At 39.2% G+C, this 22903-nt stretch overlaps 1 protein-coding gene across 3 annotated transcripts in view; it reads left to right on the top strand.

The window, feature by feature from the left end:
• The first annotated feature begins 1004 nt into the window (after positions 1-1004).
• The window catches only part of PIK3C3 (phosphatidylinositol 3-kinase catalytic subunit type 3), a 66412-nt gene continuing 44513 nt past the window's right edge, over positions 1005-22903 (top strand). The window contains exons 1-12 of one of the 3 annotated variants that reach the window (XM_082302085.1): positions 1005-1129; positions 3204-3392; positions 3877-4020; positions 6313-6442; positions 10218-10304; positions 12318-12413; positions 18265-18336; positions 18761-18850; positions 19424-19528; positions 20005-20097; positions 20284-20469; positions 21761-21915. In XM_082302085.1, coding sequence (XP_082158211.1) covers positions 1062-1129; positions 3204-3392; positions 3877-4020; positions 6313-6442; positions 10218-10304; positions 12318-12413; positions 18265-18336; positions 18761-18850; positions 19424-19528; positions 20005-20097; positions 20284-20469; positions 21761-21915 — 1415 coding nt within the window. In that variant the 5' untranslated portion in view covers positions 1005-1061. The remainder of the gene's footprint in view (positions 1130-3203; positions 3393-3876; positions 4021-6312; positions 6443-10217; positions 10305-12317; positions 12414-18264; positions 18337-18760; positions 18851-19423; positions 19529-20004; positions 20098-20283; positions 20470-21760; positions 21916-22903) is intronic. The other 2 variants (XM_082302087.1, XM_082302086.1) reach the window with 2 other exon arrangements.

A 22903-nucleotide genomic window follows, 5' to 3' on the forward strand; every position in this document is an offset into this window, starting at 1 on the left:
ATGTAGAATCATTGTGTGACCCCTGCCCTGGTGAAGACCCTTTCCTTGAGCTGAGATTATTGAACACGTATGTAAACTACTTAATTAATCATAATAGATGAGCTTTACTAGAAAAGTTACTACCTCTGAACTTCTGTGTATAAATAATGGCATAGTTGGATGGAGCTCTGAGCTCTGGGGGGAGCCCTGGTCTAGGGGATGGAGCCCTGGGCTAGGGGGAGGTGTCCCTGCCCATGGCAGGAGGCTGGAAATCAAGGAGCTTTAGGTTCCCTTCCAACCCAAACAATTCTATGAGGGTCCAAAGGAGCCCACAAGGATGGTGAAAGGTCTGGAGGTGAAGTTTTAAGAGCAGTAGCAGAGGTCACTTGGTTTGTTCAGCCTGGAGGAGACTGAGGGGAGACCTCACTGTGGTCTTCAAGGTCCTCATGAGGGGAAGAGGATGGGCAGGTACCGATCTCCTCACTCTTGTGACCAGCAACAGGACCTGAAGGAATGGCATGAAGCTGAGTCAGGGGAGGTTTAGGTTGGATTACATGAAAAAGTTTTTCTGCCAGAGGGTGGTTGGGCACTGGAACAGGCTCCCCACGGATGTGGTCACAGCACCAAGCCTGTCTGAGTTCAAGAAGCCCTTGGGCAATGCTCTCAAACACACGGTTCCTACCACACAGTTGAGGTATCCTGTTCAGGGCCAGGAGCTGGACTCGATGATCCTTGTGGGTCCCTTCAAACTCAGCATACTCTGTGATTCTATGAGGCTGTTGCCAGGCGCCATCCCTCTCCGCCCTCAGGCGGCACAGGAGCCATCCCGCGCGGAGCCAGAGCCGCAGCCATCTCGCTACTGAGGGCTGCCGCCGCCATGTTACGCTCCGCGCACCCGCGGTGGTGGGGGCGGTGGGGGGACCCCGCGGGCCGGCGGCCATTTTGGTCAAGGGCCGGCACCGCTCCTTCCTCCCTTACTCAAGATGGCGTCAGCGGCGCATGCTCGGAGCGGGGCCGGGGAGGCCGGCTGTGCTGCCCGCGAGCGCTGAGGGGGCGGGCGGGGAGCAGCGGCGGCGGCAGCCATGGGCGAGACTGAGAGGCTTTATTATGTGTACAGCTGCGACCTGGACATCAACGTGCAGCTGAAGATGTGAGTGAGCTGCGTCGGGGCTTAGTGGGAAGCGGTCGCTGCCGCCGGGGGGGAAGAGGGGGGGTACCGGGCCGCCCAACCCCTCGGCGGGGTGCGCTGGTGCCGCAGCCCGGTGGTGCCTGGGGACAGGCGGTCCTGGCTCAGCTCCGGGTGCCGCGTCCCTGCCAGCGTCCCGGCCCGCGGGGAGACGGCGGGACAGGGCGGGAGAGGGACCGGGCTGGGGCTGTGCTGCGAGCGCGTGTCAGATGTCCCGTGTCCTCAGGTGCTCTAAGACAGCAATTGTCAGTGCAGGCTCCCATAGCTTCTCACCTGTCATAGAATCACAGATTGGTTTGCGTTAAAAGAGACCGTTAAAGCCTCTCCTGTTACACCCCTTTGCATGGGCAGGGACACCTTCCACTATCCCAGGCTGCTCCAAGCCCTGTCCAACCTGGCCTTGAACGCTCCCAGGGATGGGGCAGCCACAGCTTCTCTGGGCAACCTGTGCCAGTGCGTCACCACCCTCATAGTAAAGATTTTTTTTCTAATTAATCTAGAGCTATTCCGTCTGAAGCCATCCCCCCTTGTTCTGTCACTACATGCTGTTGTAAATATTCTCGCCCGTTCTTTCCTATACGTTCCCTTCAGGAAGTGAAAGGCCAGCACGGCGTCAGAGCTCGCTCCTCAGTGTTAAGGGAAGGAGACAAACTGGTGACACTCTTGCTGCTCGCTTCCATGCTCCTGTGAGAGCACGGTGCTCTTAGTGGGATGCTTTATTGTAGGAAGATCCAGGTGGTGCAGCACATAAATATGTTCCTACCTGGGCATGCGGAAGCACTTTTGTTGAAGCGGGAGTTACCACACTCCAGTTACCACACAGTGATGTAATTTTTGGTTTGTTTTTTAAGCTACTTTTGTTCATCACAGCAATGGGAAGTTTTGTGTAGGAGGAATGCTGATTCTAAAATGTAGTGCACCCAATGGTGCTGTGTTAAAGTATGTTTCACTTTTCTGTCAAACTAACTTGGAGAAGCTTATTCAGGGTTGTTTGACTTCTGAACAGGTGATGGTAGTGGAAAGTGGCCCTGCTCATCACAGGGGTTGGGACTGGATCGTCTTTAAATTCCCTGCCAGCCCAGACCGTTCTGTGCCATCAGGAGCCAGATTCATGTGACCTCTTTGACAGTTCGTTCCACCAAGCAAAATTATAACTAACATTTTTTTATTTTAGCACAGAGAAGTGTATGTCATCCTTAGAATGTGCAGTGCCAGTTCCTTGCAAGTAACTTGTTTGTTTACTCTGAAGTAGTTTTGTGAAACAAATAGATTTTTGTTTGGTGGAAGATTGATCTTACATGTTTTCCCATCACCACCACTACAGTTCCTTTTTTTTTTGTTTGTTTTAAGATGTGCATCCACAGTCAGATATCTAATGTGCATGATTGTTTTCATTGTGGTACAGCTGAAGCCTGAGAAATTCCATCGGTCCCTGTTAACAGTAGCAAAGTGTTGCAAGGCTTTAACCAGATTTTATTTTAACAATCTGCTTAAGTGAACTTTACTTTGTTGTAGGTTGGAGAGATGATTGACTCCCAAATTCAGTCATACATTTCATAGATATTAAAAATTAAGATTTACTTACCATAGTTGTTTTGTTTTATTTTTCCCGAATAGTGTTCAGAGCACATGTAATCTGATGTTTGTTTTGTCTTTTTTAATAATAGCAGCATATGTAATTTCATTTATTGTTGCCCTACTTAAGGGCTGTCTGAAAATCCACAGGTTGTACTAGAAGTTACCTCCATTTAAAAGACAAACAAGTAATTCTTGCCTTCCCTGCTCTTCCCCCCACCCCTGCCTAAATCAGTACAGCAATAATACAGTTTGTGTTTGCTCAGCATTTTACATCCCAAGTTCCTCTCTGGTGTTTGGATTTCACTACCAGCAAGTAATGCAAAGTGAAAATAGCCTCAGAACTGGGTAATTTAAATATAAGCTACGGAAATGCAATAGGATTTCCACTATGGATAGAATAAATTTGGGTTTATTTGTGTTTTCTCTTTTTCCTCCTCCTCCCCTGCCCCCTCCCATATAGAGGAAGTCTGGAAGGGAAAAGAGAACAGAAAAGCTACAAAGCTCTCTTAGAAGATCCAATGCTGAAGTTCTCGGGACTCTACCAGGAGACCTGTTCTGACTTGTATGTAACTTGCCAGGTGTTTGCAGAAGGGAAGCCTCTTGCTCTTCCAGTTAGAACTTCCTACAAAGCTTTTAGCACTAGATGGAAGTAAGTGACTTGCCTTTTATTTCATATTCCTCCTAGTTACTGGGGCATCAAGTTTTTGTTTCTATCACAAAGATTTGTTTTCTCTTGTCTTCTACAAAATGGCTTGTGTTTCTTCAAGTGTCTGTATGGTTAGTGTTATACTGACAGCACAAAACCAACCTTTTTGTGTAAAGGGTAATCGATAAAATTGCTACTTGTGTGCTTGGGCATGTCTTGCTACTTAAGTAACTTCTGGGGCCTGGAGTGGCACATTTTCATACTGTTTGCTGACAGCCTGATCCTCGCTACACAGTCATCAAGCCAGAGTATTTTTCTTTTGGTCTGTAGCCTTTTACTCATGCTTCAGACAGGTGTTTGTATGGTTAAAGCCCACAGGAAGACAGTCCATCTGCCTTAAGAAATTTTTACTCTGAGGAGAGTAAATTAACAGAGAGTAAAGTTGAATTCTAAAGCTTTGTGACTAATAAACACTGTTTCTCTGCAGCTGGAACGAGTGGCTGAAACTGCCTGTGAAGTATCCGGACTTGCCTCGCAATGCTCAGGTGGCTCTGACCATCTGGGATGTGTATGGACCTGGTAAAGCCATTCCTGTGGGAGGAACAACGGTCTCGCTCTTCGGAAAATATGGGTATACTGCTTTTTCTTCTCTGGTGCACATCTGAAGCTCACCTGTGAATAGTAAGGTAGCAGGGGTTATGAGAGATTAAGTTTTTAAATACTTTGTAAACTAGGTAACTAGGTTAACAATTCCACGTTTGAAAAATCAAGATACGTAGGTGATTTGCTCCATTTATTCCTGAGTGTAATTTCACACTTGCTGCAGTGTTGTATGAAATAAGTCTTCTCTTGTAAAACACCAAATTTAGGCTTTTTTTTTTTTTTTTTTTTTTTTTTTTTTTTTTTTTTTTTCACGATCTACAAGCTTGGATTTTAAGATGGCAAGTGCTGAAATCACATCTACACCCTTGTAATGCATGGATGCCAGTACTGATTACTTAAAACAGTTTATTTAATTGGCTTGCAATTAGGCTGTGAAAGCAGTGTTATTTATAGGGAATAAAATGTCACTCAGTAAATCAGCACCTTTCAAAGTTAATATACTGTGATCCAACAGAGGGTGTGTTCAGTAAATTTGTGGATGGTAAGACTAAGGTGGGAATGATTATAAGTGTGCTGGAAGGTGAACAGTACCTTGAAAGGATCTTGCCTAAGTGCAAAGGTGACTGAAAAATAGGTTGTGGTCTAAGGAAGATTATGCGGCACAGGTACTTTTTTTTTTGCAATTGATTGTTATCACATACAGAGTGGGGAGCAGCTGCTGCGGAAAACAGAGGAAGAGACTTGTAGTTTAGAGTGATTCTTAAGCTTTGTGTGGTTCAGCATCGTGGTGCTCTTGTAAAATGTGCAAACAACATTGGCTACATGAACAGTTCACAAGTATGTGCATCAGAGACACTGCTGTATCCTTTTTCCTTTCTTATCCTTTCTTTTTCCACTCAGCTGGGGTATGTTCTGTTCTTTGCAACCAACTCAAGCTTAAGTTTCTGACTACTGGGAGTCTGTATCATTGGATATCTAGCAAACAGGTGTGATGGAGGAGGTGTTGAACCTAGTGAGGCTGAAAAAAAGAATGTAGGAACATTTTTCTAATATGTACTTAGTGTTGGAAAATGGGGAGAAATAGCCTGTTTTGTCTTGCCAGTGGATGAGAAGTAATAAGGTTATACTGAAGTGCAGGAAAAGTTTAGATAATCATTAGGAAAGCTGCTCTAATGATGCTTGAATGCAGAAAGTGACTGTAGAGAGAGGTTGTATCTCTCATTGAGAATGCTGCTTAGACAAAAAAGAATGACATTGCCTTAGGGCAAAAAACTGAACTGGATCAATTGGACTGTGCCCCAAAGACTGCTGAGAGCTGTTAAAGCATTAGAGCACAGTACCTGGAAAAAGATAAAAATAAATTTTATTTATAAGTCTTACTTCCAGCATGTGGGACTTGGATGAAGTAGATGGAGAAAAGCCAACAAAACTGTTTGGAATTTTGTAGTTTGTAAATGAAAACCATTGCAGTAGTATTCAACAAAGTGTAAATTCAAGATGAGATAGTCTTTCTAATTGTTATTTCTCATTTTTAATGGTTTACTTTTTAAAATGTTCCTATCAGTTGTATTTGCCTGAAGTTGTTAGAGTTAGGTGATCAGCTCTTGTTGGCAAAGGTAATGCACTTTATTTCTTGGGGCATCTTTTATGGGTGGATCAGCTCAAATATGCAAGGGAAGCAGGATTTTGCACAGAAAAGATGTGGTCAGTTACCCTGCAAATTTCTGTTCACTGCATGCTTTCAATTATCAATTCAAGTTCAAGCATTGGTGGAGAAAGTGGTGTGTGGATGGTTGTGGCCTTTTTTGCTTGGTATATATATTTTTTTTATTTGGCAGCTCAGAAGGCTGCTTTATGTTTATTGATCTTCAAATGCAACTAAGGTAGTTTTTTAGTTGATTGTTTTCATACTGGCTGACATAGAGTTACTATTATAATTTGCAAGTCAAGAGGAATACTTTCATTATACAAGAATACAAGAGGAACACTTCATTACAAATAATAAAACTGTGAAGGTTGAGTTTTCTCCTCAATTTGCATTTGTACCACCCCACTGACTTTGGGAGTTACCTATTTTACTTCCACTTGCCAAGTAAGTTATCTCAGGCTTCACAACTTTCTTCTAAACTCCATGTTCCAGTAAAATAAAGGCTGTAGAGGCACAAGGTGCAAGGCACTTTTGCAGTAGAGTTCAATTATGCAATTTTGTAGTTTTGGCAAAAGAAGCCCCTTCATTTTCTTGCAGCTGCTGCTGAACTTTGATTACTGACAGCTGTATTATTTTGAATTTACTGAAGTGATTCTGCATTTTTCCCTGCAGTATGTTTCGACAAGGAATGCATGACTTGAAAGTCTGGCCCAACGTAGAAGCTGATGGCTCAGAGCCCACCAAAACTCCTGGGAGAACCAGCAGTACAGTCTCTGAAGATCAAATGAGCCGCTTGGCAAAGGTAATGGAATAGCAAGTAACCTTTAAAACGTATGTGACAAGCGTGCATTTCACTGGAGTGAAGACAGCTTCCTTGCTGCTTTCTCACATGAAAGCTCTCGTCCTTTGGTTATTTAGGTGTTTCAAAGGATTTATACAAAGGAGTAAAGCAGGTCATATTTAATTGCTTCTGAAGTGTTTTTTAAAAGGGGACATTTAAGTACCTTCTAATACACACAGCATTCTGTTGGAACAACTTAAGATTTGAATTCTTTGTAAAGAATGAAAACATGAATATGCCTTGAGGATGCTTAAAGCTAAAATTCCATCAGGTTTAATAAGAACATCTCCTAACAGTAACTTGTGAGGACAGTCTGGTTTCTTTCAGAAGCCATCCATTAACTTTGAGGCTGTCTGGTGTAGTGTTCAGAAGTGTGTGACATACCTCTTCATTAGAAAGAGCTTGAATAAAACTGAAAAAATTAACCCAAGTTTACCCTAAGCTTTCCAAACCACACAGTCCACTTACTCAGTGAGCTTTCTTCTTAATTTTGGTCTCCCAGGTTTTATCCAGACCTTTGTGCAACTCCCAGTGAAAGATAGAACCATTTTCTCATTTAGAGATTTATGACAGCGGAAAACTAACTTTCATTAGGGTCTCCGTTTTATTAGTGTAGTTTTCATTGAATTTATAATGGGGAGCTTATTAAAGCCAGTGGTTCCCCATTTCTTGATCATAGTAGAAGAAATGTCCTCTGGCCTAAGGAATCTCTGTAGACAGACACTAAAGATCAAGTCTTGTTTACAGTTCATCACATGGTAATATGATGGATGCAGTGGGTTTCTGAGAAAGGCTTTGACAGTGTACGCCATCCCTTTCATGTTAGTTGTTATGCAAACATTACCACTCACACTCTCTAGCTCAAAAAGCACAAATAAAGTAGACTACTTCAGTTTTAAAATAGGTCATTCTGTTTTAGCCTGTTATTTTTGCATTTGGAAGATGATGGCTCAAGGCCTCTGAGGAATAGGAGGGAATTCTCTCACATCCCATTTGAGAGTTGTACTTAATGGCTAACAGAAAGCTAATAACATCACTGCCCCCATTCTTCTGAAAGCTGTTTTGGGAGATGCTAATTTCTGAAGGATGAGTGTTTCCACTGATATTTTGTTGTGCTCTTTTTTATAAAAACATTTTACTGTCAGACACTAGGGAAATTAGTAGGGTTTCTGGGTAGTGTGTCTATGGGAGCTTTCATTTGCACAGCTGTTTACACAGCAGATGACGTTCTTGTGATGTGTCATTCCTAAGTAGCCATTGTTCAAACACAATCAGCTTCAGTTTTTCTGTGTCTTACTCATCAGTTGCTAAATGCCTCCTCATACTACTCTCTGTGAAGGTATATTTAAATACAGGTAAAAGAACTAGGACTAGGTACGTACAGGGTGAGTTTGTGTGGACTTTGTTGTTCTTGGTTTGGTTTTTTTTCTGTTTATTGAACAGACTCGACCAGTGTTGTGCTATTGATTGATATCTGGTACCAGAGCCCAAACTAGACTCCTCCAGATAACAGGTAACTTTTGAGAAGAGCTTGTAAAAGATCTTTTCTCCATCTAAAAGATAACTCTTCTCTTGACATGCTTCTGAGTTTATGTCTGTATGTGTTTTTTATAATTACACAGAATTTATATAAAACCAGTGACTGGCTGGTCAAGGAGTTGCATCCTTTTGCCTTAAATAATTGATATTGTGGCAAGTCTCTCCTTTCATGTTGAGGTACTATATGGTTGTGCTCTCACAAAACACATGAATGTTGCTAGTAAAATTGCTACTGATGAAAAAGCCATGGCTTTGCATTCTGGAGGCATTGTGAATGCAGATTTTTTGTATAGTAAGGAATATTAATGGGAAGAGTGTGGAATATTTTATCATGCTCCAACATTAATGACATTAAGATATTTCTCCTGTGAGTGGTGTGTTAATTTATTCTACTTATGCTTAAAGTACTCTTAAGTTCTTTCTGATCCATTCATTTCCCTCACACCTTCTGCTGGCTGAATGAAATTAGATAATAATGATGTTGAGATACTATCTAAGGGGATGCATCTTACTTAGTAGCAGATGATGAATGCTTCTTTCCCTCAAGGGGATACACTAGTTTTTCTCTTATTTTAAGCTTTAAATATTAATCCAAGACAACAGTTTTTCGTGTGTATCTTTATGCCCACAGATCTTCCAGGTCTTGTATGCAGACCTAATAAATTGTTGTATTATGACTTTTTTCCTCTACAAGGCAGGTTTAGAGGTTTAAAATATTAATCAATTTCTTCTGAAACATACAGTATTACTTCTATTTTCTTTATTCTCTAGTGCAGTGAACAAGAAAATGAACTAAGAATTTGTGACCAAATTTTTTTCCCCAAGACTTTGGTGAGATAGACTTTAGCCCAACATAGTTGTGCTTGTATTGTTAAGACATCAGTTTAGTGGGTATTTGAGAGAGAAAAACGAAGCAGTACAATTGGTGCAAACTCTTTACTTCTCTATTTTCTTTATGTTTACTAAAATAGTAAATTTTATTTTTGGTGTACCTCTAGTGTTGAGCTATGAAAGGTCTAGTGCATGTATCTGACAGACTGCAACCTGGACATCTCCCAGTGTATGCCAAGTCTTAAATCTTCTGTGTTGTTTTTTTGTACTAATACCATCTCCAGTTCTGTGTGGAAGCAGCAGGCTGCTGTTGTGTTCTCCTGTGTCCAATACCTTCCGTTCCTACTCTCTGAGGTCTCTGTATATTGCCTGTCCCACAGCTGGGCAAGAGGTGACAGTGGGTGTGACTGTATGGCCTGTTCCCATTTAGATACTCACGGGTGGGCAGGCTGGCCACAGAACAAAGTTAAAATGCAATAATGGTTACTTTACCCTAAGAAGAATAATTTTGAGGGGTCTCTTTGCTAGCTATTTTCTAGGCCGATACTGATTTCTCTGAGAGATGAAGGAACTTCATGTCTTCTAGTCCCTCTGCATCTTTTGCATTCTGCAATAATTACTGATTTCTTTTGAGGAACACATGTGATTTCTTAGGAGTTGAAGGGATGATCTTCTCATTTGTGTGGTCTGCTGCTGGATGTTTCATAAACAATTGTGTTAGTGTATCTGAAACTACAAGTAGTATGCTCTCATCTTATCTTCCATTCTTAATGAGTCCTTTAAACAACTTCCTTGCTGTTGCTACAGCAATTTGTAAACTTAGCAATAAAACTTGAGCTACTTATCAGATGACTGAAAGAAAGAGAGAGCAAACTGTCTGTGACTTGCTCTAAGATCTTCAGTTGATGCAGTTACAGACCCAGTCTGGAAACCTGTTTAGGTAAGGCTGACAAGGGCAGAATTATTCAATATGGATAGTTTTTGAAATACTTTAGTTTTGTTTGGCTTGGTGAGTTTTACTGTATGAAACATAGTAATACAAAAAATGGAATGTCTTTCTCACATGACTTTAATTAAAAAATATGTTCCTGTTTTTGCTATGTTAAAAATGCAAAGGTGATGTGCTTGGATAATTATTATGGTCTTTGCTGGGATTGGTATTTTACATAATAGACTTATTTTTATGTTGTGGTTTGTCTGTTTACAAGGTGTGTACTATGTTACTATGTGTATGCTGTACAAGGTGAGGTTTTTTTCAGTTCCTTTATTTTTTTCCTCTGATTTCATATTAGTGTCTCTGTTGCAATTTTTGTGTTCTTTTTCTTGAACTGAGCAATTTAGCTGTTATCGTGTTTTTTTCATGCAGCTCACCAAGTCTCATCGGCAAGGTCACATGGTGAAGGTGGACTGGCTGGACCGACTCACCTTTAGAGAAATAGAAATGATCAATGAGGTAAGTCATTGTACATCAGATTTGGAATTTTGGGGGGTTTTATCTTGTTAATATGAACCTTCAGTTGTTCAGGAGACTAACTCTTAACTGCTTGTCCTACTTTTCTTCAAACGCTAGTGCATATGATAAAGGAAAAAGTAATTCTTTGGAAGCCTGAAGTTGATTTTACTTTAGCACTAATGAGAATCACAGCATAGTTTGGTTTGGAAGGGACCTTTAAAAGCCATCTAGTCCAACCCCTCTGCAGTGAGCAGGGACATCTTCAATTGGATCAGGATTCTCTGAGCCCCGTCCAGGCTGACATTGAATATTTCCGGAGATGAGGTTTCTACCATTTTTCTGGACAATCTGTGCCAGTGCCTCAGCACCCTCACAGTAAAGTCCTCTCACTCCATGCCCTTGTCTGAAGTGCCTCTCCAGCTCTCTTGCAGGTCCCTTTTAGGACCTGGAAGGGTCTCTAAAGGCCCTGGAGCCTCCTCTTGTCCAGGCTGAACAACCCCAGTTCTCCCAGCCTGTCTCCACAGCAGAGGCACTCCAGGCAGTGGAGCATCTTAGTAACCGCCTGGACTCCCTCCATCAGGTCCACGTCTTTTTTGTGTTGAGGTCCCAGAAGTGGATGCAGCTCTGCAGGTGGGGTCTCACAGCACAGAGGGGCAGAGTCCCCTCTCATGACCTGCTGCCCTCCCTGCTGAAGAGCAGCACAGCACAGAGTTGGTTGTGGGGCAGCCTGTGCACGTGGCCAGCTTACGTCCAGCATTTCATCCACCACAGTACATAGCTGTCTTACCTGTTTTCAGCTTCGAGTGAACTTGATCATGGAAGACAGACTTTATTAATAATTTGGAACAGCTTGGAACAAACACTGTTAGGCATGACTAACTTAGCTCTAGGATTTAGATTGTGATGGGAAGCTTTTTAGACATATGACCTGTTCCTTGGCTTCAGACTTGTTCAACTTTATTTTTTTTAACTTTGAGTGCTGAGAAAAGACATTTGTAAGATTTGAATGGATATTTTAAAAAAAGAGAATAATCTGATAATTTAATGCCTGAATGAGATTTTAACCCTCATTGGGCAAAATCAGCTCAAACTGTTTAATTTGTTATACTCATCTTGCAGCAAAGAACTCTTTTTTTTCCCCTGTTTTGTACCCTGAGATTTTTGTTGTCTTATCTGTAATTAGAGCTTTGGAAATCAGATTCTTTTTTTAACTGAAATCTGTGTTTTTATAAACCTCTACAAATACTTTGATGTTTTTTAGAAATAATCTTATCCTCTTTTTTTTTTTCTTTTTTTTTCCTCTTCCCTGACAGTAAGAGTACAGCAAAACAAAAATTCCTAGACTTGTGCTTTAAATAGAGAACCGCTTTGCCTATGGTGGAAAGTCAAGCCATTATGAATGCATTAAATGAACTGAAATTACTCATTGTTAAACTTTTTCTTGTTTCCCATCTAGATTTTAAAATTCTAAGCTCTTTTTCTAGTTAAAGCTTTTAAAAATGCATACATGAGCAAATCTTCCTGTGAAGGTCAATAAGCTGGAAATATAATCTTGTAGTCCAAGTTTGATTTTGTCTCTTTTATGGTGTTGGTTTAAAAAAATTACTTTTTCCATGTCTTCTGTTTTTTTCTTTGATGTGCATAATTATGGGTAATGATTTAGTTTAAAAAAAAAAACAAACACCAACTACCCAGTGGTCATCTGATTATTCCGGATTGCATTTTTTAATGCCTTTAGCCCACAGCTGGAAACAGCTGATGAAAATAGGTTTTCGTCTGTTAAATGTGAATGTGTATTATGAAGTGGGAATGTGAGGTAGTAAGAATGTCAGTAAGGAGGCGATATGGTCTCAAGTAGTTCTATGAAATGATTAACTAAATAATTGCTACAACAGCTGATAACCTAATTAATCAGTTACAGCACAAAGGAAGTAGGGTAATTGCTGTATTGAGAATGCTGATGATTGATGCCCTGCAATAAATGATACGCATCTGTGGTGGCTCTTTCCTCAGAGGGAAAAACGAAGCTCCAATTTTATGTACCTGATGATTGAATTCCGTTGCGTCAAGTGCGATGATAAAGAATATGGAATAGTTTACTACGAAAAGGTATGTGCTCTGCAGGCTTTATGGTTGTCTTTAAAAAGCAGCATATGCACCTAAAATGAATGGGTTTTTCTGCTGAGATGAAATATTTTGCTGCAGTGTAGCAGCAGACAGCTGTCAGTGGCAACTGTTTATGTACATACAAATCAAACAGTATAGATGCAACAAGATTGCAGATGTCAGTCATTTATGTAATAGAGTTCAAGATTACAGAATTTAACAAGTGTGAATGATTAAAAACTTTCTGATTTATAGCTCCTTCAGTCATCCAGCAGTACTTTCAGGGTAGCGGTATGTAAAATTATGACTTAGATCAGGAAGAAATGTACCTGTATTGAGTGGTAACTTTATAAAAGATGAGTTATTAAAACTTTGCATAGAAGCTCTGCTGGTGAACATTTTCTGTAAAATGAACAAATACAGAAGTTTAGTCTTCCATACTGAAAATGCGGTGGAGTAATTAAGTAAAACACTTCTGGATTGGAATGTCTTGTATCTTTTCTTGCTCTTTATGAAGCAGATCTGAAAAGCAATGCCCTCATTATTTTTCGTAAGTTAAAATTTAATGGGATGGAGGATTAACAGTGAGTTTAGCAGACATCAGTGTGATACTGGAAGGCATTATCAGTACTCTTAGGACCTGTGTATTGACGAAAGACTCACTGAGATGGAAAAAGCAGTGTATCTGTAATCTGGTTTCAAAGAAAAGAGTTTCTTAATTTTTTCAGTGTGTTTAGATTCATAAAAAGTCAGAAAATTACTTAATAATACAGCTTTATGGGAGAGAGAAAGAAGGTGGAAAAAGAAACTGGAGTGCTCTTGAGACCGGAGGCACTAACTTTTAGCAGCATTTATTCTAAGAATTTTAAAAAGCTTAATTCAGTACACAAAATGTTAATATAATGGAAAATGGATTACAAGTATTTCTGTGTATGTGATGATATTACCTGTTGGCCTGGACCGAAAGAGCTGTGATCTAATTTAAAATTCTTGAAGAAGGCAGTGAAAAATACAGTAACAAATAGCAAAAAGCAGGATTAAAAAAAACAAATCTGAGAAGACACAGATCAGAATCTGCTTCAACTATTTGATATGTTTCAAGTTAAGACTTGGTGCTTTTTGACTCTCAGGAGTGTTTTCTTAGGACATTGGTTGGTTGAGGCTTTTTTTGGGTTTTGTTGTGTGGGACTGTTGATTTTCTTTTTGTTATTTTGTTACAGTTTAGTTTCTTGGTGAATTTTGGTAATTTTAGTGAAAGTGTGTCTTAGGCAGCTATCTAGGTTAGCTGTTTAGTATTTCTTTTTGGGGACTGTAGTTGACAGTGAGACCTCTCTACACATTTCAAAATCTTTTCACCTTTAGAATAGCTTTTTTCATAGTGCTTCTGTACACATATCCTAGAACCAGCAATTGTAGAGGACTGTGCTGTTGAAAAGCTCTCCTATGGTACAAATCACAATGAAACCTACAATGTATCAGATTTCCCCATTAACAAAATGAAGTAATTTACTTCTGTGGAAATCAAGGAAACACTTGTCTGGATAGCCTAGCAGAATACGATCAAAATATTGGAACTGTTTACTAACAGCTGTCTTTTTACATGAGGATATGCTATCCTTTCACAGGTGCAAACATATGAGCATGTGTGTTTGTGTCCTCTTGGCTCTTTTCTTTTTATAAATGAACAAGACATTCCTAAAAATGACTTTTCTCCGTTACCTCCAGCAACCTGCCATTATAGAAGAATTCTTCCTGACTTACACACATGACTTCTTTTTTTTTCCATCTTTGTGGTTTTATAGATGTGCACGATACAGGAAAGGAGATTCAGACTCCAAGCATGCATCTTTCTTTTCATAGGTGTTTCTGAAGCATATTAAAAGTGCGTGGAACAGAGTAACGATGTACTGGTTGCTCTTGCAGAAATAAAGTAATTGAATGTGTAATAGTACATATTAGAGCTATAACTAACTGCAGTTTGATGCATTTGTTGTTACAAAGTAGCTTTCCAACAAGTTCTTGACCCCTTTCTGACAGCAGTAGGAAATGGTACATAAATTAGTGCCTGTTTTCTCAGTTCTGTCATGCTTCCAATTACAGTCTGCCGTCTATGTATTGGGCATCACCAATCCAGTGCACCAAGCATAATGAAAGAAGGTTCTGTTGTCACCTGCCTGTGACCGATAGTCCAAGTGGAGATTACTTGTCACAGTTCTGTTGATATATTTGTTTTCGAGTGTTTAGGAAGAACTAGCCTGTTAAACAGGGGCTGATAGAATTTGAGGTTCTTTGACTCAACATTCAATTACAATGAAGTGAGGTGGCAGTGTCTCTTCCTATGTTCTGTGTTAACTTCATTTTAATGCAGCATTCAAGATGTGAAGGATAGGGTCTGCTAGTAATGACAGCATCACTTCTGATTCTCCATTTAGGCAGAAATTCAGTGTGACTTACCAAGCACAAATAACATCAGCATTTATCAGTAATGTATTTTTGTGCAGGTTTCAACAGAAACGTGTCTTTGGGTAAATGATTGCACTGCTACATCCGGTTTATTAAAAAAGATAAGTAAATTTCATTATCAGCGACCTTTTCATGGATTTAAAGGAAGAAAAAGTAGTGTCTACACCACTGGTTGTCTGTCCATTTATTTCTTGTGGGGGAGATGTTGGTTCACATCAGTGTTACTTCAAATGGTGTTTTGGTTAAAGAATAAGATAAATAGAACCTCCTTATTAAACTGATTTCCAGGCAAGTACACAAGAATGTTGCTGGTTTGGAAAATTCTGCAAATTTTGTGGACTGTCTTAAATGGACTCTTCATATTTATATAAAGTCACACACACTGACCTCATTGTAGTGAAATACCTCTAGAGCTCTGTAACACAGCAGTTTAAAGCAAGTTAGTGCTGTTTAGTATTGAGGTTGCTTTTGTTTCGTGGTGGCAAAATAGCAGGTCATCTCAGGTTCTGCCTGTGCTAGGCAAGTGTGGCAGCCAAGAGGAGCAGATTCACTGAGGGACTGTTCTTGTGCTCAGGGCTGGCTTTCATCACATCCCACGTGGTTGTTGGCAGTTGGAGGATGTCAGGGATTTCTGAGATTTCCATGACATGAACTAAAGCAGGCTACATGGGCATGAATCAGGAAAGACACTTCAAAAGGCTTCACTTGTCCAAATTCACGTGCTAATTTAGGCACTGGTTTAGTAAGTTTGTATGGTCAGGGTTGTGGTGCTGCACATGGTGCTCTCAAGATATAACAGAGAGTTACGGAAGGGTAGTTAAACAGCTGACATCCTTCACAGGAGAACTAACGCCATTGTGCCATCTTGAGTATTTCATTAAACAGTCTGTTTCAAAATGTTCACTCCTGACACAGTAATTTTTCCCATGAATACTTGGAAAAACTTGGTCTTACAGCAAGTTTTGGTTGAGCTTAAGGCCTAGTTCTGTCATGCAGTGAAACACTAGGAAAGGTTTTCCTGGTGCTTGAACTGAACAGCTAGAACTTGTCAGCTTCGCTCTTCAGCATGATCTGACTGCATTGAAAGAGTTTAAAATAAGCAGTCATTATCATGATTCTTTTGAAAGCTTCCTAAAAGAGTTGCCAGCAATGAATGTACAAATCATTCTTTTAGCATTAGTCTTGGAAAAAAACTCCTTAATGTTCATTCATAAACATTTGGACATGACACACTGGAAGGTAATGCTCAATTTTTTTTTTTGTTTTGTTTTGTAAGTAAGCAAACTTTAGGCAATAGTGCTTTTGTCATTCTCATCCTAGTGTGTTTTGAATTTTGAATGGCTGCCACAGGGTTCTAACTAGGGTACGTGCTCCACTTTTACCAGTCTGAAACCTTTCCTTGTACGGTGAATGTATCTGATTTTTTTTTTTTTTTCCACTGAGATAAAGATACAGCAATGGGTGTTACTGTTGCTTATCCCTAGAGAATCCTCATGGGGCATGGATGCTATAAATGACTCAGCAGAGTTTGAATGCTTGTTAGTAGCAACTTAGTAGCTTGTTGCTACTGAATCCCCTCCTGTGTCAAGTTTTTCATACCGGGTTTTCATGTGAAAGTTCTAAATGGAGTGGAGAATTGTCGCTGGGACATTGGAATCCTTTGTTGTTTTTATAAAGGCAAAGTCAGATTGCAGCCTTACTATAGTTTTGAATTGAAAAATTAAGAATTGGTAGATAGAAATCGGTCTGTCATCAGATGTGTTTATGAAAAGAAGGATTCCCCCCACCTGCAACAATTTCATTGGTTTTTATATAGTTAGACTTTATGAAGCTACAGTAACATGATCTGAGCATTCTGCCTGGTGAGATGGCAGAGGCATAGTACAGTGTGAATGCTGATCTGGCATTGTGACTCCATCTCTGTTCAGTCTACTGTTAGTGGTGCAGCATATTTTGTTATTATGGAAATACTTCGATACTGTTATTTCTGTGCAGTGAGGTCAGAGCTAAGTTCATTATTTAGGCAGTATGCATTTAGAACAGAGATACTGTAAGAAAATGTCATCTTTGCTTCTTCAATGTTTTCATGCATGCTTTTTTAAAAAGACTAATGAGAAAAGCAACCTGCTTGTGTTCTGTGACCATCACCAGCCACAGGCAAGACTGTATGTTTATTTTCCTTAACTAGGAAGGATGGGTGTGTTCTTACTGCTTTTACTTTGACTTTTGTCAAAATTGTTACTTCAGAAAGGGATAGGACACTAGTAAATGCAATTAAAAGTGTCTTTCTGAAGAAGCATTTTATTAATAAGAAATATTTTACTGTAGTCAGCAACACAAAATTTATGTAGTTGGAAAAAAAGATGTTTCTCCTGGGAGGTTAATGGCAATTTTAACTCATGTATCATGTTAGTGACTAATTATTCTCCCTCTTGAAACAACCTCTCCTTTGAAAGCTGTCTCTGAAAAGTATAAAAGTAAAGCTGTCCCAAGAGGCATATGTGATTGGAAAAGCAGGAAAAAAAAAGAGGGTGGAGGTAGAAAGAAACCTGAGCAAGTTACCTCCAAACTGTTACTGAGGGAAGTGTTGGTATATCAAAAATATTCTGATCTGAAATTTACAACAAAAGAAATGAAAACAGACTAAGTGTAAATATAGGAGAGCACATATACTATGTTGATCTTGTTTTGTTTTGAGTTTGACTGTTTTATTCTTTATTTTAATTGAAATCTTTTTTCATAGCTTTTATTAATGCTTACTTACCCTCATAAGGTTAAAAAGCACAAAACCACGCTGCTGTGTGTCTGGAAGACAGAGTTGCTAGTTTTGTCATGTGGTGGCAGGCTTTTAATTTTTTTTTCTTGTGTCAGGTTCAAACAGGAATCTTTTAGCTTCTCTCTTCCATTGTTCAGGCAGCACAGTAATTAGACTCTAAGCATGTAGAACCTCTGATAGATAGGGTCACATATATCTTGCTATATTAGTCTGTATTGAACTTTTAGGAGATACCACTGCAAGGTGGTGGTTCTTTCTAGGAAATTGTTGGGGTTTGGTGGAACTGAAGACCTTTCTTTTGTTTCTCTTCGCACTTCCAGAGGACGCATGTGACAATAGTGGCAAATTTCTCCACTCACCTGTGTGCCGGCATAGTAGTGAGTTGTCAAGCCGCATCTTTTCTGGTGAACTTCCATCTGTCTTGCCACATAGTTTGTCATCTGGGAAAAAGACAAACAAGGAAAATAATCTGTTTATTATTTTCTTTTTTCCTCTTAAAACTGTCAGCTGTTGCATCATTCTTTCACTGTAGTAGAGTTCACAGTGCATTAATATGATATGTTTTTTCCCTAAAACTGGAGGTGTTTAATATGCCTTCAACTTTTTGTCATTCAGGATGGTGATGAGTCATCTCCAATTTTAACAAGTCCTGAAATTGTTAAGATTCCAGATCCTCAGATGTCTATGGTAAGCATGCTCCATGTAATGCCATCTGTATTAGAGTTACTATTGAACTTGTAATAGATGTAGATGAAAGCTTGCCATCTTAAGTATTTTAAAATTCCAGTAGAAGGACATATTTGACCAGCTGCAAAATATTGGTGGTTTTTTTTATATTTTTTTTTCTTTTTCTGCTGCTGCTAGATTAAAATAAAATAATTGATTTAGTGTTTATGTTCACCTCCTCCTTTCCATAGCTAGTGTGCTTGCTTCTGAGGTGTAAGAAAGCAGACAAGGGGGATTGTTGGCAAAAGAGATCAGAGGGTGGGAAGGTAACAGGGAGCTGAAGAAGAAAAATGTAGAATTTAGAGTCTGGTGTGGTAACTCTTGGTGACTTCTTCTGTTAAAGTATTTTCTCCCTGCACTCTCTTGTATGTTGTCTTTCATGTAGACAGTGCCTAAGTACAGTTCTAGAAAAGATTTCCATTATTGTGGATGCCAATTCAGTGGGACTGGTATTGGCAGCTTTGGGAACCTTAATGTAAGTGGGCTTGTACTGGCAACACTGTTTGAGCACTGTGTAATCTAACACTGCAAGAGCAAGTCTGACAATGCTGGAAACTGCCTTGGCTGCTGAAATCTTGATGGCACTGTGGCTCCTATTGTGGCTCCTACTGTTGCTAACATGGTATTAACAGTGGGACAAGTTTTTGAGATGTTTTTCTTGCATACAAAGCTTTATGCTGCAAACATCATCCTTAAGAAAATGTTTATGAAGTGCCTAGCACGTTTGAGTGCTGTCAATCACGGATGTGTTGACTGAAACGCTTACATTTTGCAGCAATTCACTGAAAGGCGAGGTGGAGTTTGTTAATGTTAAGTCATAAACTGAAACAGACACTCAAAACTCCCAACAACCCTCCACGTATTATTAAAGGAGTTTTTTTGTAAAACAAACAAATGAAAGCCATAAGATGCTGTACTTTTAGATTTGAATTTTTATTGCCATGCATTTTTCAAGAGACTGGTGAGTCTTCACTGGATGGTTTAATTTCAATAGTAATTTTGTCTGAAATTTAGTATTTATAAATACTGACTTACCCTCTGCGTTTAGGAGAACTTAGTAGAAAGTAAACATCACAAACTTGCTCGAAGTTTAAGAAGTGGACCTTCTGATCATGACCTGAAGCCTAATGCAACTACACGAGATCAGCTTAATGTAAGTCAGTCATATGATGGCTAAGTTCAATTTTATTAGGTAGGTTGGTAATAATATATGGAGACAGTTTAAGGAAAATGCAGTTAATTTCAGTTTATAGAAAATCATGAATGAAATGTTTTCCGTGCTTCTTAAGAGTGCTTAGTTAGAAGGGCCCAACTCAGGAACACAAGGTGCTTGTTAATTTTCTTTTTTTAACCATTTTGGGAGGTTAAGAATGTGTATTTTTTTCATGTCATGTAGGTGTGAGTGGTACACTTAAAGCAACTGTGTTTGCCTGTATGTAACTGAGTAACCATGTAACTGAGGAGCATCACCATGATGCCATAACTTTGTGTTGTTGGAAAGTTTTGGGTTTTTTTCTCAGCTGTTTTTGTGTGTTGTCAGTGTTGTGCTTTCTCACAGTATACTTTGTTAACTTGTTGATTATGCCTGTTCACATTTTTAAACTCACTTTCTGACTATGTATCAATTAGATCATAGTGAGTTATCCACCGACAAAGCAACTAACGTATGAGGAGCAGGATTTGGTGTGGAAATTCAGATATTACCTTACTCATCAGGAGAAGGTAAGTTGAGTCCTAGGATGATTTGGGCTGGAAGGGACCTTGTCACTTGTATCAGTAAGCTTTTCCAGGTCTGTGCTTACGTAAATATAATCTGAATCTAGTTCTACCTTCGTGTGAGACAGTAATTTTTGAAATAATTCCTTATGGCTGGCTTTTTATTGATGAATTGTCCAATCTCCTGTTTAGGCCTTGACAAAATTCCTGAAGTGTGTCAACTGGGATCTACCACAAGAGGCAAAGCAAGCACTGGAGCTTCTGGGCAAATGGAAGCCTATGGATGTGGAAGACTCTCTAGAACTTCTGTCATCTCACTTCACCAACCCAACGGTGCGGCGCTATGCTGTTGCCAGGCTTCAGCAGGCTGATGATGAGGTATTCACTGGTCTGTGGGTACATGGAAAAATCAGCTTGTCTCAAGATTTTTAAAGTCATTGAATCCTTGAAATGTTTGCTACTTCTTAAGACATTTAAGTGAATATTAGTGAAGGAAAACAAAGAATTCACTGTGTTACTATTAATTGTAATCCTTTTGGGGAGCAGTCTTCACATTATTAAGTGTCACACATCAATAATTGTCTTAACGTGAACAGCCGGTGGTAGCTGGTTTTGTTCAACAAGGTAAAGCAACAGTAGGCTCTCACCAAAAAACAGTGATCAATTTTGACTGTTAACCTGTGGGACTGCTCTGAACTTAAATAGTCAACTGAAAGATTTTCAGCAGATCCATGTCGTGAATTGAAACGGTATATCATCGTGCTCTTTTGCTAAAGAAAATGAGTAGAAGAGCATCTGTGGAAATGAGGTTTTTCTAATTGTATACTGATTAGAGTGTGATGAGCTGTGATTATGAATAGAGCCCACTTGAAAGAATCTCATCTGTTAAATTTCAGTGATTTATATATTTTATTTTCTTTTGACAGTTAAAAAGAAAAGCAAACCCACGTTTGAATGTTTTACCGTAACTCTTGAATCTTTGGCAATCAATAGAGTTTAAAGTAGGGAGCATAAATATATATTTTTTCAAGCCTACTTCAGCAGCCGAGGTCATACTGCTTTGGCTTTAAAAATGTACATTTTACAAAGTGTAAGGTAACTAAACAGAACAAGTTGAAGAGTAAAAGCAACAAGTTGATTTTAAACAGCAAGTGGTTAAAATTCTGTTCTTCAATCTAAAATAGATTAGATATGTATTTTTTCTTGTAGATCCCCAGCTACACAAAGGATAAAAAACAAATAGTCCATAGAAGAACAGAGAATCTCTGTTCTTGATACCATAGCCTAGATTTTATGCTTGAATTTTAAATTTCTTCTTGTGAGACACAAATTGAAAGCTTTATTCTGTGGAAGCAATTAGTGCTGCTTATCTAAAGAGAATTTTAGTGTAGTAATTGCACTTAAATATTCACTAAATTAGCACTTACTGTCTTTGAGTAACAGAGAATAGTAGAATGATTAATTCAGTATTTTTTGGGAGCCAAACTGCATCCAACACCAGTTTTGCTGTGGTATATTGCTTGTTACAGAGACATCAGTTTCTGTGTTGTTAGAGGTCACTAAACCCTGACTAAGTTTATCTGTAAATTAGAATTTTGTAAACAGAAGGAGTTCTAGTTTGTTTTGACTGATATCCTTATTTCACTTGGGTTTTTTTTTCCTAAATGAGGATTTGCTGATGTACCTGCTACAGTTAGTCCAAGCACTGAAATACGAAAACTTTGATGACATAAAGAATGGCTTGGAGCCTAGTAAGAGGGACAGTCAAGGTTCCATGTCAGAAGCGATGACGACATCTGGATCTAATCCTTCAGAAATAGACAGGTAAGAAGCTTAGACTTTGAGCAGAAAGGCAGAAACATGTAACATTCTAAGCCATCAAATTCTTTCTTCTTTTTAGGGGAGAATTGCATATTGAACATGTTATTTTATAATCTGAAACGTTAAAAAAAACCAAGAAAACCCCAACAAATCCTGAGCATTCATGAACTGTGTTTTTCCTAATTACACATAGTTCACAGAGCAGTGATGAAGTAGTGGCCTTTGACCTTACTGCACAAAAGGAAGAAAGCTTCTGTAGAGCAACACCATCGTTGCATCCTTCTGTAGTTGCAAAAGTTGTCTTCACTGAAGTTATATGAGGTTCCACTTCCCACTTTCATCAGAGATGTGGTTCTAAAAGTCCAGTCAGTTTGAAGTGGAAAGAAATTTCATCCTGCTCCTGCAAAAAAAGGTGTGGGAGGAGACTTGCGGAAGCACACTTCCTATACTTGCAGGAATCCAAAGATACTGAATAAAATATTAAGCAAAGTGCAAACAAACTTGGTAACGAAAGTCTTCTGTGACTATTTATTACAGATTTTAAGGATTTTCGGTCTTAAGCTTCTAATGACTTGTAACATGAGTGTGTATTTTTTGTGTTAAAATTCTACAGCTTTTCATTGATCTTGCTGCAAAGCTATAAAAGTGAGTGTGGTGGGAAGTGTGCTTTGAGGCTGCAATGATACTTAGATGTTAGGAGAGCTATTTAATTACTTCCTTTCAGGTAAATTCACCATCTGAAAACTTTGCCTTGCAAATAAGCATTTGTCTACTACGTTTTGCATAGTTGCATTACAAAGACTAGTGCTTGCAGGTGTTGTGTATTAGCAGTTTCATCTTACAGCATTTGAAAAAAGCTCCTGAAAATGCAGATTTGTTAAATTCCTATCTGTGTCTGCTTATTTTGTATGGAAGATGAAATAAAATGCAAAGTTTGTTGTAAGTGAATGTCCTTCACAGGCATAAACTGTATAGCTTTCTAGGCACAGAT

This window comes from Coloeus monedula (genome assembly GCF_965178545.1).
Source record: "Coloeus monedula genome assembly, chromosome: Z".
NCBI classification, from domain to species: domain Eukaryota; kingdom Metazoa; phylum Chordata; class Aves; order Passeriformes; family Corvidae; genus Coloeus; species Coloeus monedula.